The sequence below is a fragment of the Hypomesus nipponensis genome, chromosome 2 (assembly GCF_054491055.1).
Source record: "Hypomesus nipponensis isolate SF chromosome 2, ASM5449105v1, whole genome shotgun sequence".
Taxonomy (NCBI): domain Eukaryota; kingdom Metazoa; phylum Chordata; class Actinopteri; order Osmeriformes; family Osmeridae; genus Hypomesus; species Hypomesus nipponensis.
In genome coordinates this window covers 5,109,131-5,126,109 of record NC_140362.1, presented here as the reverse complement: position 1 = coordinate 5,126,109, position 16,979 = coordinate 5,109,131, and the positions used below count along the sequence as shown (strand labels likewise).

Below are 16,979 nucleotides of genomic sequence, written 5' to 3'. Positions count from 1 at the left end.
AATTATCATTATTAACATTTTTTTGTTCTTGTATATTTGCATATTGTATGCATATATTTGTATTGTATACACAATTTGTTCAAAAACATCCATTGTTAACTGAACTGTTTATACTTGACTCCAGTTGGGGTCTCTCTTGGTCTGTTTCACTTGATCTCTCTTCACTATGAAATAAAACTGTCTGTGGCAAATGTATTTTAATTTTTTGATATGTACAATTTAGGTCCATCTTCATCTGGTTGTGGAATACAAAAAACAATCATGCAAACAAAACAAAAACAGCTACTTATTACGGTTTAAATATGGTTCAACAATTGATCATTTATGTATGAATGAGGAATACTCGTTTTACGATTACTGTACACAATTTGTACTCAGTCACTTTTCTGTTAAATGGAACTTCTGGAATTCCCATTTGACAGGAAATGATGTAGCGAGCGAATGTTGTTGTTTTGTTCCAGGAAGAGAGAACGTGGGGAATGTACTGACACAGCAACTGCGTCAATAACTATTTTGACGAGCGTCTTGGCTTTAATCTGCTCTTCAGCATGGTAAATGGGTACGTTGTCGTCTTTTAATGAATTATCATCGATAGAAAAAAGAAAAAAAGAAAATTTTAATCGGTTTGCTATGATAATTGTGATAACATTTTAGAATATCTAGCTAGCTAACGTCAGCAAGCTAATAATGTGCGTTATCTGATTACAAAGTAGACTACAGTAATGTAGCTAGCTTCAAAGGGGACACCGTACAAGGACGGTTAACTAAAGAATGTTAAATTTAAGGAACTAAGTTTCCAGAGGATCATTACTGTTGTTGAATCATCGGAGTATATAGCTCTATCTTCTTAGCTAACGTTGCTTAGCTTGGTTGGTTGTGAAAAGACAACTTGAGTCCAGGGCAGAGGTCTGGGCCTGTTCTTCAAGCGTACTGAATGATATGGCTAGCTAGCTAACGCCGTTAATCACTCAAGCGGTTGTTCGGTCGGAGGACGATAAATAGACCACAGTTTACTACAAAATGGCAAAACAATGAATTGTAGTCCCTAGAAACTAAACACAGATAGATTGATATTGTTAGCTTGAAATGGGTTGTCACTACGCTGGCCTCATCCTCACCTTCAGTATTCTAACACCAAATCGAACACATGGGAAAGCTAGCTAGCCACTCAATTGACAGATTATAATAGACAGAAGTTGCTGATTATACGCATGCTATTGTCATTTGAAGAATGGCGATATTGAATGAATTGGTTGTACGATATCTTGTGAATGCAGATTATTTGCAAAATGGAGCTGGAATTAAAACTAGACACAAGAACCAGTGTCTATGAGTTTTGTCTTTTTGAAATGTCACCTGTCACGTATGTAGACTTGCTTAGAACATACCAATGCATATAAACTGGAAAGTCCTGCTCTATCCTATGCACATGCATACCTCCCTAGAGCCTTTAAACTGTATTGCTTAACATAAAAACACGATGAGGACTATATGTAACAAGGCCTTTCACTTGTGAAACCTCTTAGTCAGCTCAAGACATGTACTTATCTATGCTTGGGTTAGAGGAGGGATGTTTAATGTTGCAGAGAACCACTGTCAGAAACAGTATCATGTTCTGATAACAGTGCCTTCCAAGGCAACACGGGCAAGTCTAAATATAACAATAACAACCTTTAGTTTGCTACTATGCAAACACATCCAGCAGTATTAGCCTGATTTGATCCATTCTTACTAAATAACAGATCGTTTTAAGCCGGTCTCTAGTTTCCAGGGATACTTGTCAGTAGCATAGTTTAGGGCAGACAAACAGACCATCCCTTTGTGAGTCCCCATCAGAGATGATGTACGTGTGTGAGTCATACATGGAAACCACCACAGAGTTTAGATAAATAAATAATCTGACAATTTTTGTGTCACTGCAAGTAGTTCTTATGCAGATAATCACGAGTTGAATAAATTCATTGTTTTTTTTCCCTCACATCCATTTGTTCTTTGCAACCAGTTTTGAGTGATAGATGGCGCTATTCCTGGACGCATCCTCAGTAGGCAACGCCATGGACACTTCCAACTTTGCCCACGTCATCTTCCAGAACGTGGGGAAGAGCTACCTGCCTCACGCTGCATTGGAGTGCCACTACACCCTCACCCAGTTCATCCAGCCTCACCAGAAGGACTGGGTCGGCATATTCAAGGTGAGTCATCCCCTCTTCATGTACCGTGTCCCATTTTCAGTTCCCACAAAGCCTCAAAGTCACCGGCACCCGTCTGCTGTAAAAGCCTTGTATGCAAACGTAATCGTATGTAAGTTAAGACAACAGTTTGGGGATGGGGGCGCAAGTAGAATGGGAGACCTTGGATGTAGGCCTGTTTTGTTAGGATCATAACATAGGATCGTAACATCATAAAATATTTGTGTGAAGCATTCAAGCATTCATTCATTCATGTGCTGCAGCAAATTGGTTTGGACTAGCAAAAACCTCTCCGTATTGGTTCTGAGTGCTGATAGCTTGTGAAAATGAGGTTGCCATAGAGAAAGTGGAGGTTTGACCCCCCTGCATACTGGATGGTCCCAGATGGGGCTGGTTAAAGGAGCACATTAAATTCAATACACCAGCAGTAATTGTTTTGAGCCTTGTCTGTGGTGGGGGGGTGGTGGAGACAGGCTCTACTGTTGTAGACCAGAATTTTTTTTAAATTTTATTGTGAACTGATGAGTTGCGGTCTGTGTTCAGAACATATCAGATCAAAGCAGCAGTGCAATTCTTCTTTCCATTCCCCATCTGTGTGGGCTGGATTAAACACATGCGCACACACACAGTTAACATTTTTACGGTTCTGTTAGAAGAGCAAATTCTGCTTTGCCATGAAACAGAAGCAGTCTGTTTTATTATGACATTGCAAAATGTGTTATTATAAGTGAGCGTAGTGTATAAAGACTTATTGTGAACCTGAATCTCATTGAACAAATGAGTCCAAACTGTAAAATCATAAACTTAATTCTAGAGCCAAATTCCAAAACGTTGTGGATTGGTAGGGAAAGCCTCAGTTAGACAGGGATAAGGGTTATGTTGCCAGAGATGGATCAAGAAATGTCTTGGGCATGTTTACAGTGTTTGGCACAACATTCGATAGCGGTTTGCGTACAAAAAAAGGGTTTTACCCTCAAGCAATGCACTGTGTGTCTTATAACAAGCACTAATTCCCATAGCCTCTAAAACACAGAGTGAAGTTGGAAAAAGCTGAGCAGGGGATCATAAATTGTACAAATGCTCCTGGCTGTGTTGACAGACAGCAGTGTTGGTGCCAAGCTCCCAAGTTTTTGAAAAGGACAGATACCTGCGTTCTGACTCACAGGGCCTAAAGCAATGCTCTCTGTTGGCCTGACACAGCACCATAGACATTAAGCTGCTATCGCCCCCTAGAGACACTGGGCTGCAATTGTCTCATGACTTTTAAACGAAGAATGCAGATTCTTTTTTTTCAATCTGATTCTAAATGATTTTGGCATGTAGGCATTGTTCATTCAGTTCCATAGCATGCAGGTGAGAGATCCGAGGTCAAAACTAAGAACAAGAATCTTTGTCTTGATATGTCAATATCCAACTTACGTCTAGGCGAGAGAGACATGTTCTCGATTGCAGGTTTCAAGCCTGGACCTTGTTTCTCTGAATACGATCACACAAACAAGTCTAGTTGTTTACAAATGCTGGAATTGCACTGTGCCCCTCGCCAAGCCAAACAAACCCCTCCTCCACCCCACCGTTTATTTACTGTCAGGGGAGGTAGCCCATATCCTCTTGTTTGAACACGCACAAGCGCAGACTCTGGGGGCTTTGATGTTTGAACATTTACCGAGAGTTGTGATTGAAGGCGTTGTAGACAGCAGAGCGGAGCTGTTGGGACAGGTTGTCAGAGGTACCAAGGAGATGGCAAATAGACCTTTATAATTAACCTGTCTCAGAGCACAGCCCTGCTCGGTGATTCATGGACAACTTGTCCTGCCTGTTTGATTAATAGAGCCTGATTCCAACGTAGACTAGACGACCAGCATTAGCAGTTCTGTGAATTTAGGCCCCTGCAGCTCTTTTGTAGAAGGGCCTGTTTGTGAAAGGTTTAGGTGTCTTCTGAGGACATGTTCTGAGGGTGCAACAGTTGGAAAATTAGGCTCTGGACACAGCTAGATTAGGTTAAAAAGCTTTTCGTTTGGCATCTGGGGAATTCGAAAATGGTGCCTCGGATTGAGAGCAGCCCTCTAGGGCAGGGCTGAACGTTAACATTTTGGGGGGCCAGTGGGTTTGAAACTTACTGGCCCCAATACAATTTTTACTGCCCCCCCCCCCCCCTCCAAAAGTTGTAATGTATCATTGTTGAATGAAATCACATTTCTAGTGATAGAAAATAAAAAGGTAACAGTCAGAAAAACAATTGACGTTTAACCTCAAACATGACGTGCTCTCTCCCCTGCTGACAGCCATCTCTGCACAACTCTGTCTGGCTGAAACTGTGAAACCTAGGGTTCTTCCATGCTAATATATAAAAGCCTCCATAGCATTTCATCAGTATGATGCTGAGTACCCAAGGTCTACACCATTCTTCTGCTGCAGTTCAATAGCCCAGGGGAACGAGGCGAACGGCTGGTCCGTCTTAATTACGTGATACGCCGTTGTTATAAGTCGTGCAATAACACGATGGGCATCTGCATTTAAATTCCTGACCAGCATGGTCAACGGCCCGGAAGATGGATTGTCAACTACCCGCTTAGCTGTCACGCAAACCAGGTGCTGTCTGCTATTAGCATGGCTGGTCAGGGATTGTTTTCGAAAATTGTTGGTGCCTGTGTGAAAAGATACACTTTAGTCTGCTTTAGACGGGAACATACGACTGACAACAGTGCATCTTAGTTCTATAAAAAAAGTTACTTCCGTTTGAGCTTGTAGCTCTCCTTTGCTGCCATCGTCACTTCCGTGTCTCGCGCCAGTTGTTAAAACATTTATTGAGATTAGAGAATTACAATTTGACAACCACTTGTCACTAACTACTCAACTCTTGATTGGCCAACGGTGTGCCCCACGAGCTGCAAAGTTATGTATGCATTTAGCAGATAGCAAAACATGCAGGATGTTAAGTTTTACAATGCGATTTTTCTGTTCTCCAATCAATGCTGTGCAGTGGCCCGATCGGGACAGTAAGTTGCTAGTTTAACTGTCCCGACGTTACTTTTTACTGGCCCTGGGACATCAGGCCATCGTTATTGTCGAGCCCTGCCTCTAGAGTATAATGCGGAGTCCAGGGTTGTGCTGTCAGTTGGATGTGTGTGTCCTTGTTTTGAGTTTGTTGCAGCCCTCCCAGTCCTGTGTGGCGGTTCAGCCAGGACCTCTGGCTGACGTGAAAGACCTACTCACAGAGACCTGTCACCCCTTTCACCTTGAGCTGCGCTAATGAGCGGAGCCGCGAGCTCCTAGCCCTTAGCGAGGACGGTCTCTAACTAGGCACACTCTAATGACTTCCTGTTCCTGCTTGCTGGAGGTGGGAACACCCCCAGTGGCAACGTGGGGATTACGAACACCAGAGCCATGTTATCTGTGTCCCAGATCAACACTGACATCGCTGTTGCTTCAGACCTTTCAAATACCCCCCCCCCCCCCCCCCCCCGGGTAAAAACATGATGGTCACAATGTGTCGGTTGATCTGAAAGAGAAATTGTTCTTAAGACACAAAGTTTTCAGAGATTTCAGAAACGCTTCTTTATCGGGGTGACTTCAGGCTTGCCTTGCATCTTCTAAGTGTTGCATTCCGTTGTGGTTGTGTGAGAGTTATACTGTGTGAGAATAGAGTTTGGCTTGTTGTGGATGCGTGTGTGTGCCTGAGCGTGTATGCCTGGAAAGCTGGCCAACCCAATGTGAGTCTGATTTTGTTTGACAGTTTTATGGCAGTGGGCTGAAATTATGGATGTATTTTCTGTACTCCCCCCTCATCAGGCATCAGTTAACAACACATAAAGTTCGTATAATTACATCTTGGTTTTCATTTTGAAGTATGTATAAAATTTTCACCTATTCTCTTCTTCCTGTTTGAGGTGAGTTGTAGCTGTTTTTCCACAGTTGGACCAGTTCACGAGCATTGGCCTCATACACGTGGCAGCCAGAAACTGGATTGGTTACATAAGTGGGCCTTATGTCATCTCTGACATGTTGCTACGTTGTTCACGGTTCGAAAGCCAATAGACTTTCACCCTAGGCTCCAGGCAAGGATGTCAGCAATGATATTCCATAGTAAAACATGAAATAATAACAACGTATTCTAAGTACATTGCCTAATCTTAACCACAACCGTTCTGTTTTTGCCAGGTGGTGTGGGACAGCAGTTTCTGGGGTTTACGATGGTTGTCCTCGCCCTCAAGCTTGGTCTGTTGTTATTGTCCGAATGTGGTACTAGTGCTGTTTAACCTGAGCCCACTCTCGTCTCACAGGTTGGTTGGAGCACAGCGCGCGATTATTACACATTCCTGTGGTCGCCTCTTCCTGACACCTACGAGGAGGGCACTGCGGTCAACAGGGCTGTGGTGTTTCAAGGTAAACAATCCAACCACGTTTTTAGACATCTCAACCACGTTGGGTTACCACTTGTCAGTGCCCTTTCGAGGGCCGTTAAAGGGATTTTAATACCAAAACTGCGAACACCAATAAAATATGAAACTGTTGCCACAGGGCTGTCTGCTGGTGTTAACAAGGCCGTTTTCATGGAATCTTGATTCAGTGTCTTGAACCGAGGTTAAGCTCTGTCCACTTCTGCTTCACGGCCTGGCTGACAAGTCTCTTCTTTCTAAGGATACTACGTTCCCAATGACGACAGCGAGTTCTACCAGTTCTGCTACGTGACTCATAAAGGGGAGATCCGCGGCGCCAGCACGCCCTTCCAGTTCCGTGCCAACAGCCCCTCCGACGACGAGCTGCTGACCGTGGAGGATGAGTGCAACTCGGACATCCTGGTGGTCACCACCAAGACGTGCTACCTGGAGGTAGCTGCTGCCTCAGCACCATCCGCCACACAGTCATGCCCTCCACCCGTCCCGACTCCCCAAGTGTCACCCGTACACTGGAAAGCTCCATGACATATGTTATCGCTTATACGGTCTCGCCACCATGATTTCATACTATACGCTAACTAAACCTCAAGCTTCATGAGATCAAAAAGAAAATACAAAGGTGTCTATACTACGGGTATTGTTGAGTAAAGGTTGTCAAATTGTCAAACTAGGGTTTCGCTAACTTTGCCCAAAAGTCCGTAACCGTTTTCTTTCATCCCTTCAGCAAAAGTTGGAGGAAGCCCAGAGAGAGAAGGAGGAGCTGGTGAAGACCATGGCCCTCCTCCACCAAGAGAGAGACCAGCTGGAGGTGGAGAAGGACAGCCTGCAGAAGGAGTGCGAGGAGGAGAAGGAGATCTGTGCCCAGTTCAGACGAGAGAATCAGGTGAGAGCCAGACGGGCAGTCCAACTCTGGAACTCCGAGTGGAGGAAAGACTCACACAATCGTCTCGTTGTTCCTCTTCTTTAACTCATGTTCACTGGGAGTGAACGGATGATCCGAATTTGCTGCTTTGATCGAGTGACGTGGAAATGGGTTGTAAATGTAGCCGAAATGGATAAGCAAGGCATTGAGACTTAATAAGGATTCTTCAGACTGGATGGCAGAATATCGTACATTTCTAAAAGGAGGAGATCTTGTGATGTTGGATGCTGTTGTTCTGGTTTGGCCTCACAGTCTCTCAGCACCCCCTAGTGTGAGTCTTCATTCCACCCTCAGTTTGAAACAACAGACTACCCACAAGCTGGATCCACCAAACACATAAATCTGACCTTGACAGTCAGGATCTTTAGAAGTCATTCATTTTTCATAGAGCAACATTAGGCATATTTAATGTGTTTCATGAAATAGTGTGAACGATGATTCATATAATTCTTTTGCGCCATAAATCCTGCTAGGTTTAGAATGGCCTCTAGATGAAACATGATTACTGTTTTTGCGGCTGTTAATTTTATGGTCAAAGTTTCATATGTTTTTTTTATGTGCTGCAAAAAAAAACCGATTCCAAAATCCTGCCCATAAACATACATTTCAGTTTCTGACTGTAGAAGGAAAAGAGAACTGGGAAAATTGCTAAAAACAGTTGTGCATAGAGAGAAAGTTTGTGGCCAAATAAAGAATATCACACTTGCAAGAACACTTGGTTCCCTTAAACAACAGCATGGGGGCAGAAATAAATGAGTCCATGTTTCCAACACAGTTCATAAAATTATTAGTTTAAAAATGATAAATAGTTGTAAACAATGTAGTTATAAATCATTTTGTCCTGTTCCATAATAAGCTAGCAAACCCCTCATAGCTCGTCAAAATATTTCTGCAGAATACCAACATTTTAGTTTGACTCCTTGTCCCCCCCCCCCCTTCCTCCAGGATGTGCAGAGCTCATCCCAGGCCTTACAGGAGGAGCGAGAGGAGGTGAAGAGGAGGCTGGATGAGGCCACGGCAAGAGTTGTGCAGCTGGAGGATGACCTCATAGGCATCACCCAGAAAGGGCTACAGAGAGAGACTGAGCTGGACGGGTGAGTCTTGGACAGAGGGGTAGCCAGCCGGCCAGCCAGCCACCATAGACTATGGTTCATTTGCTGTCTCTTCAAGGATTGGACTCGGGTGATGAAAGTCCTGCTGTTCTGATTTGGTCCCTAGCCTGAAGGACAGAGTGAAGAAGCTGACAGTGGAGAAGGAAGCGCTGGAGTCCCAGTTGAAGAACGAGAAGGATGAGAAGGAACTGTACAAGGTTCGTGTAGTCCCTGTGGCTCCCTGCCGTTTCCTGACCCCAGCCCCGGGGCCCCTGAACCTGTGTGTTAACACTTCTGTTCTGTTTACGTCCTGAGCCCTGACTTGGTGTAGGTGCACAGTGCGTGCTCTGTGCGTTGTGCCTCAACAGGGCAGGCCCTGTCCCAGCTTCCTCTGGTCCGCGTGCCAGTTCCTGGCTCTTTGTTGTGGCCGGCTCGGCTCAGGAACTAGGAGTGGCACTCGCACATTCTCTGCGGAAACGCAGTCAAACCTGCACCTAATTTAACTTGGCCATCGCAGAGCAGGATTGGAGGGGCTGCTTTATGGGCTCACCTCAATCTCTTATGTAATTAAGGTCACGCAACACTTATTTTAACTGTAGAAATGCAGACGGGTGCGTCTCGACGATATTGCTCAGAGAAGGTTACACAGAAAAGACCAGGCTGGATTATAAAAATTCTTTCGATGATTAACCCCCCCTGTTTTTGGTCATTTGTTGTGTGTGTGTGTGTGTGTGTGTGTGTGCGCTACAGATTCACCTGAAGAACCGTGAGCTGGAGAACACCAAGCTGAGTGCAGAGCTGCAGATGCTGAAGGGCGTGGACGTGAACAAGGAGAACACCATCGCCCAATTGAAGGACGAGGTGGGCTGCCTGCGCACCTGCCTGACAGAGAAGGAAAAGCAGCACAGAGAGGTCCTGGCCAAGGCCTCCCCATCGGTAAACCCCCCCCCCCCCTTCACCAATACACACCCACTACCAGCCACCAGCAAACACACTCGACCTCCAATATCCTCTCCCCTCGTTACCAAACGCCGCCAGCGCGCGGCTCGGTCTTTCGCGTCGTCGTTCTGAGTGTGCGTTGGTGTCCGCGACAGGGGGAGCTGAAGGCCCTGAAGGAGCAGCTGCGTCTGAAGGAGGAGCGGCTCCACGCCACCCAGCAGGAGTCCTCCCTGCTGGGCGCCGAGCTGCGCGACGCCTCCAGCGCCCGGGACCGCAGCATGGCCGACCTGTACCGCATGAGGCTGGAGGCCGACGCCCTGCGCCAGGACAAGGCCGACGTCCAGGCCCAGTGTGCCCGGCTGGAGCGCCAGGTGGAGCAGATGAAGGTCGAAGCCCAGCACGAGGCAGTAAGGAGCGTTACCACTCTGATTCCCCGTCGTGCAATCCAGGTTCTGGCGTATGTGTACTCGACGACACATTGTTCATGTGAAAATCGAGTTCGTTTAGTAGATGCTTCTAACCAAAGCACCAACAAATAGTGCACGTTGTAAGTCAATAATCTAGGGCTAAGAGTGTACAATTCTAACAGTATTTCCAGTGGTTCGTGTCAAGGATCAGTCTGTGTTCTCACAATGAACCAGTTAGAAATAGGATCACTGCTCAGTTTTATACAAGAAGTGCGGAGGTCAAGGTATGAGCTGGTCTTCAGTCCGTGGGCTCTTGTCTGCCTGCAGGCTAAGGCAGAGGCCCGGCCGGAGGAGGAAGGCGTGGATCCTGCCACCGTCGTCGAGCTGCAGCGAGAGGTGGAGGACCTGAAGCTGCGCCTGCATATGGCCGCCGAACACTACAAGGAGAAGTACAAGGAATGCCAGCGACTCCAGAGACAGGTGGCCAAGCTCTCTGAACAGCAGGGGGTGAGTCGAGGACACTCGCATGCACGCATGCACGCGCACAGACACACACACACACACACACACACACACACACGCAACTGAATCAATGTCCAAAATGGGTTTGTTTCCGTCTGGTAGGAACTGAAGAAAAACCCTGCGGCAGAGGCCATAACGGTTCCTCTGTCTGTGAGCCCAGACACATCAGTGCCAGGTATACACTCACTTCCTCTCAATGTTGACCCTGGACACGGGTGTGAGTGGTTTGCTCATTGACTCAGTGTTCTCTGGAAGTCTAACCCTGTGCACCCCCCCCCCCCCCCCCCTCTGCCTTTTCATCTATCTATGTCTCCTCTCTCTCTCTACCGCTCTCTCTCTCTACTTGTATTTCTCTCCCTGCATCTCGCTTTCTACTTCTGTCTTCTTCTCTCTGCCTCCAGGTAGCCCAGGTTCTGCTGACCCCATGCTTGAGGCCATCTTCCAGGAGAAGCTCAGAGGCATGAACAGAGAAGCATCCGACAAGAGCGACAAATACAAGAAATGCAAACAGATGCTGAGTGTAAGTCGCCGTTTGGCAGGCAAAACGGTGTCCTGTTCGGACATTCTCGCCATCCTACGCCAACCAGTCGAAACAGAGTAGGGAGAGGCCGCGTCCGTGTGATTGTCCTCATGAGATCCCAGATAGGTGTCGTGAAGCAGTTTTGTGTTGTTACCTATAGGAGGAGAAGGAGCGTAGCTGCATGTTTGCCGACGAGCTTGCCAAGATGGAAGTGAAGTTGAAGGAGCAGCTGAAGACCAATGAGAGCCTGAAGCTGCAGCTGGCAGCAGAGGAGGACCGCTACAAGGTCAGTTGGCAGGACAGGCTAGCAGTGAGGCTAAAGCTAGGCCAAAGCTAAAGCTAGGCTAGTGCCAATGCCAGTTTCCTGCAGTCCTTCTAACTGGGCGCTGCTTTACCAGAGTTGCTGTCTATCACAGAGCTACTACGAGAGAACAGAAACGTATAAATCACTCTCAACTGCACGTGAATACTTGGCTATAAGACAGTTGTGTACCACTGTTGTTTGTTGGTGAAAACCCAGAACAGTTTTTGGATTCTACATCCTAGCTGGCTGTTTATTACTGTGTATAGCTGTTCTAACTCAAGTATTCAGCCCTTGATGGTATCTCCAATGGAACACAAAACGAGTGACAGTGGTGTTTATGAGCAGGCCTGTTCAGAGAGTATGTTTTACTGCTGTTTATGTGAGCGCTGGAGACAGCTAAGCCTGCCTCCAGAAGAACCCGCTCCTGCTGTCTGGGTAATGCAGTGGTTGGCTCGGAGCTAGCGGATATTTGTTCAACATCTCAGAAGGGTTCCAACAAGTTGTTTTGGTTTGAGCTCTACAGTACGTAAATCAGCAGTCCGCAACTACCAAAGCCTTTTTTAGGCCTATTATCAATTAGGATGACTCTCTGGAGAAGTCCGCAGTCTTAAATGTCGCAGATAAAGCTTCATTTTCATTTTATTTTTCTAGACTGAGTTTCCTTTGAAATTGGATCAAAAAAAGTGAATTTCCTGTTTGTGTGCAGAGTCAGGTGGCAGAGAAGGGCCGTGAGCTGAAGGAACTGAAAGGCACTCTTGCTCTTCTGATGAAGGAGAAGGAGAAACTCGAGGGGGTTAGTGACAGCTTTCATTTTCTCCTTTCAAAGTCTTCTTACCAAGCTAAAAATGCCCCCGAAAGCTGCCATTTTTCCGGCTCCTAATCTGGTTTGGGTTTAACATGTCTCTCTAATTGGTGAAGCAAAGTAAGTGAGTTCTTATTTTCCATTCAATTACTCTGGACCACAGCTAGATCCACACTGACCCAAAAAAACTGCCACGGGGTAATGCAGTTGTAGCTCAGAGGAGCAAAATGACCCAATTTGAGGTTCAGACTGTAAATTAAATTGGCGCCTGCAACAAACTTCAATAAAACACAGCCTTCCATTCCCTTTGAAAACGCAAAGAGTTTCTTTTTAATGAAGATGCTAATTAAACTGTTGTGTGTGTGTGTGTGTGTGTGAGAAAGAGCAAGCAGCGAGTCCATAGCCTCAGACCTTCTGGGAGCTTGTGGCTGGTGAAGTATTGTCTCGTAGCTGACGCAGGGACGTAGACTTGATGGGTAGTTTCTGTCTAACTCTCAGAGACGTACGTCAATATCCATTTATGCACTCTGACGTCGCATGGAGTATTCAGCAATTACACCCGACAGATGTGGGTGATCATAAAAAAATAAATAAAAAAAACCTCCTAAAACTAATATAGGACCACAGATTGAATGGGAGTCAAAGGAATGGAACTGTTCTAATGCTCTTAACCTGCCTTGTCCTGCTGTTGTCCCCACCAGGAGCTCCAGAACGGCAGCCCCAGGAATTCGGAAGACGAGGAGATCAGTCTTGAGAGCGTCCAGTCACTGTTCCTGCAGTACCCCCTCCCCTACGCCCAGGACACCCCCACACCCCTGCTGGTCCCCCAGACCCCCACACAGCTGCACTTCGGGAACCCCTACTCCCCCTCCGACACCAGAGGTAGTCCTCACCTCGGTGTCTCGTGCACACAGCTGGCTCTCTGTACCGCGACATGGATGGTGTTTTCTCTCTACCAACAACACAAACTCGCCACATAGCACAGTAGCTCAGGGATATTGAACATGCAGTCTGGATGACTCCTACGCTTCATGTAGGTTTCAAATGTAGGTTTCAAATGTAGGATTCAAATGTAGGATTCAAATGTAGGATTCAAATGTAGGTTTCAAATGTAGGTTTCAAATGTAGGTTTCAAATGTAGGATTCAAATGTAGGATTCAAATTGTATAAACGATAGCGAGTTTAGTGGAGCAGGACCCACGTCGGTGGTGTATTTGTATGTCAATCAAGAAATAAAGAGTGAATGAACGACCCCTTGCAGACGGCGCGGACGGCGAGTTCTCTGACGACCAGGTGCTGCGCCTGCCCCCCGTGGGCCCTCCGTCCTGGGACAGCAACGTGGTGTGCATCCAGCCGGCGCGGAACCTCAGCCGCCCCGACGGCCTGGAGGACCCGGAGGAGCAGCAGGTGAATAACAACAACAACGTGAGTGCCCGCCCCTCCCTGTTGCGTTTCCCGTGCACTCGTTCGTTCAGGGAGCGTCCGTCAAACCTTTTTGTGAGTTTCACGTGCACTCGTTTTTGCGTTGTTGAGGCGTTCTGCTTTCGCGTGCGTTTCTGATGCTGCTCTGTGATTCCCTTCTCAGGGCAATGCCAGCGAACGCCCTGCAGCCACTGAACCCCACAGCCCCGTCTTAAACGAGGGACAGACGACCTTTTGCTTTGAGTCCAGGTAACACGCGGAACACACACACACACACGTGTTTGTTTGTCTCAGCCCAGCATTTTCCCATCATCCTATGCATCATAATAACATGTGTAAAGTGTTTGTTCTGCTGTGCGTGGAACCCCCCCCCCCCCCCCGCCCCACCCAGCCCACCCCAGCCACCTTAATCCTGCTGTGAGGCGTAGAGCAGCACAGGGCCCACCCACGTTGACTCGCCGACAGATGCTCTTTATTAGCCCGCTCTCACTGGTTTGCCAACATCATCACTTGGCTGCTCGTTACCCCCAAACTCACTCTTTTCAATTTTTCCATCTTTTCTTTTTCCTCGCGTCTATCCTCCCCCCTCCCCCCCCCCCCCCCCCCCCCCCATTCTGCAGCATGGACATCCACAAGCGCTGTCCGCTGTGTGACGTCATCTTCCCCCCCAACTATGACCAGAGTAAGTTTGAGGAGCATGTGGAGAGCCACTGGAAGATCTGCCCCATGTGCAGTGAGCAGTTCCCTCTGGACTGCGACCAGAAGATCTTCGAGAACCACGTGCTCACCCACTTCGACGGCAACGTGCTCAACTTCGACTAGACGCCCTCGGCGGTGCGCCGACGCGTCCGGTCCCGCCAGCTTCTCTTGCCTCTGAAGTCAGTCCCACGTTTTTTCCGCATGTAACAGTGTGAAGATCCACTTTTAGGATTGTTATCGACTTGCAGTTTGTAACTTTTACTTAGAAGAACCTTTTCTTGTGAAAGTGAAAAGTGAAAGGTGCTGCGGTTCTCCAAAAAGGACGATGTTATTCGATTTTAGTGTAACTGAGGGCTATGGGTTTATGAGTAAAACAGACCTCTTGAAAACATCCTCTTGGTTCTCGTTTGAAGAGACTTTGGGGGAAAACGACTGTTCTATAGACTCACCTCTGTCCAAAACCACTTTTAAAAGATAAAACATGAACACTAGAATTAAGAAATCAGGGACAGTAGTTACAGGTTTACCAAACAGACATTGAACCCTTCAACCAAATGCTTCCCCTGGGCTTCTTGTTTGTCAGATATCCCTTCTTTATAGAAAGCAGCCATGCTGCACTTGATGCAGTCAGGACGAAAGCATTGCTTCTGTGATTTAAATCCAAACCTGATCATATTATTAAATAATCTATTTTAGAATTAAGTTAAAGGCCAATGATATTGCACAAAGCCTTCGCAATATGGTGTATGGTGAAAGACATGTTCTACATTAGTGTAAGTTGATTTCTTCTGCTTGTTTTATGATTTTAACTCTACTGTGTTGTGTGTCTGGCTAAACAGCTCATGCCTAACTGCTCTGCTGTTCAGTGCATGTCAGGCCTGTGTAAAATCGATTTCTCTCTTTACTTCTTTAAGTTATTCCTGTCATAGAGACCGTTCATTTCCTCGCGTGTTTGACTCATGTATCAAAAATGAATAAAATCTCAATAAAAGTGTCAGTTTGAAACAATGTTTGGTTTTGGGTGTTTTTTTGTGACAGACTCACTTGAGACGCGTCAGAGGCATTTTGTATTTTTCAAATGTAATCAAGTTTACATTTATGAAGCAGCATTCTTTTTGTTGTTGTTGTTGTTGGAGACAGTACAGTACATCACCATCAGGTGCGTCACAACCTCTGGATACACATACGTACATTGTCACTTCAGAAACATACGAAAATATAATTTAATGAACTTACACTGATAACATGACAATACATTAATTATACACAATATTTCAAATACTTCCCTCCTCACTGGCAGTATAATACTGTCACTGTTATCATCTAAATATAAACTATGGTTCCATAGCAACATTAACTTCCATGCAGTGGTGATGTTTGAATGAGTCATTATTAATAGCCTCCTCTAGTTAGTCTTGTTTTCTGCTCGAATTTTGGACCCTGTGGTTCAAAGTCGCCTCTTCCCTTTGCTTGGCACATGAGAAGACTTGGTAATGTGCTCCACTCAAACAGGAGGTATTCAATGATGTCATAAAAAGGAAGCGTGTCAAACTCGACAGGAGGTCTCTTGTTCTCGGAGAGGTCTTTAGAGACTGCACTGGGCTGTAGTCTACACTGGAGGAATTGCAGACAGTCTGGACCAGTCTATCTTTATAAGAATGTCTAACAGGAACGTTTTGAACAGGCTAGGCTTGAACTCCTTGGATCGTCTCCACGAGGCTGTAGAAATATACTGGATTGGAATGCTGTGGTCTACAGTTCAAGGCAACCATATACATAATCTCACAACAAACAGGAAATGCTGGAGGTCTGGTGAAAAAAAATAACGTCCCTTAAAATTGAGGGGAACATCTAGTACCATCAGAGTTCCTTGAGCTACTCTCGGAGACTAAATATCATCGCAGACCAAGATATTGGCAACCCAACAATAAACCATTCAAATTGGTTGGCAACAGGTTACTAGAAAGTGCTTTAAACCCCTCACCAGATTCTGGTGAAGAGGATCAATCAGCTCCCTAAGAAAGGCTTCTGGAACTCTTGAAGCAGTCCTGGAGTTCCAGGGAACAACGATAACAGCTGATTCCATGATCCTGTTAGTTGGGCAGGATTATGGGACTGAAATGTTGGCGAATTGTCACCTGAGATTAACATTTGGTGCCAACACAAAAAAAAAGTTCTGAGAAAAAAAAGATTTCTAGATAGGAGGATCTTCCACTTCTGTCAGATCAAATTGGTAAAGAAATTGTCAAAGCATTTTCAAAATCTCAATATGAAAGTGCATTTTCTAAACGGTATGTATACACTGAATGTATATACTGTACACAAATGTCCAGTATCATATATTTTCTATATAGTGGGTAGTAGGTTACAAACATTGTCTTTGAATTGTCACTGCAGCAGTAAAGTGTATTACTAGTGGGCCGAAATGAGAGAAGTGGTTTGAATGATGATGATGATCTTTGATTTCCATGGAGAAATTACGTTTTTCTTCCTCGGCTAACTCTACAGTCATTTTTCTTCTCATACAATCTCAATTTGTACTGTGTCTTGTATCTATCTTTCCATATTCACGCCTCCCTCCATGTCAGGGACTTGGCCTTCTCGGCAACGTGTTTGACCAATAAGCACCGTGTGTCCGAAAGTACAAGATGAATGATATCTTAAATGTGCAAAAGTACAAAACCGAACACTACAGAGATACATTCCCGAATAAAAATCGGGAGAAAAGTAATACATTTAAAAGCATGCCATAGAAGAGTAGTGTG

At 45.8% G+C, this 16,979-nt stretch overlaps 1 protein-coding gene across 7 annotated transcripts; it reads left to right on the top strand.

The window, feature by feature from the left end:
• Nucleotides 1-436: 436 nt before the first annotated feature.
• tax1bp1b (Tax1 (human T-cell leukemia virus type I) binding protein 1b) lies at nucleotides 437-15,222 on the top strand. Of its 7 annotated transcripts, none has more exons than XM_084703204.1 (18): nucleotides 437-559; nucleotides 2,003-2,192; nucleotides 6,470-6,572; nucleotides 6,828-7,018; nucleotides 7,311-7,469; nucleotides 8,454-8,602; nucleotides 8,727-8,817; nucleotides 9,350-9,535; nucleotides 9,694-9,945; nucleotides 10,273-10,452; nucleotides 10,570-10,642; nucleotides 10,869-10,987; nucleotides 11,148-11,273; nucleotides 11,998-12,084; nucleotides 12,795-12,975; nucleotides 13,355-13,500; nucleotides 13,679-13,764; nucleotides 14,136-15,222. In XM_084703204.1, the coding sequence occupies exons 2-18, from the start codon at nucleotides 2,016-2,018 to the stop codon at nucleotides 14,335-14,337; spliced, it is 2,508 nt and encodes an 835-aa protein (XP_084559330.1). In that variant the 5' UTR covers nucleotides 437-559; nucleotides 2,003-2,015; the 3' UTR covers nucleotides 14,338-15,222. The 7 variants fall into 7 exon arrangements, with proteins under 7 accessions (XP_084559330.1, XP_084559312.1, XP_084559366.1 ...); XM_084703186.1 differs by having other exon boundaries at nucleotides 13,355-13,518; XM_084703194.1 differs by having other exon boundaries at nucleotides 459-551; nucleotides 13,355-13,518.
• The last annotated feature ends 1,757 nt before the right edge of the window (nucleotides 15,223-16,979 follow it).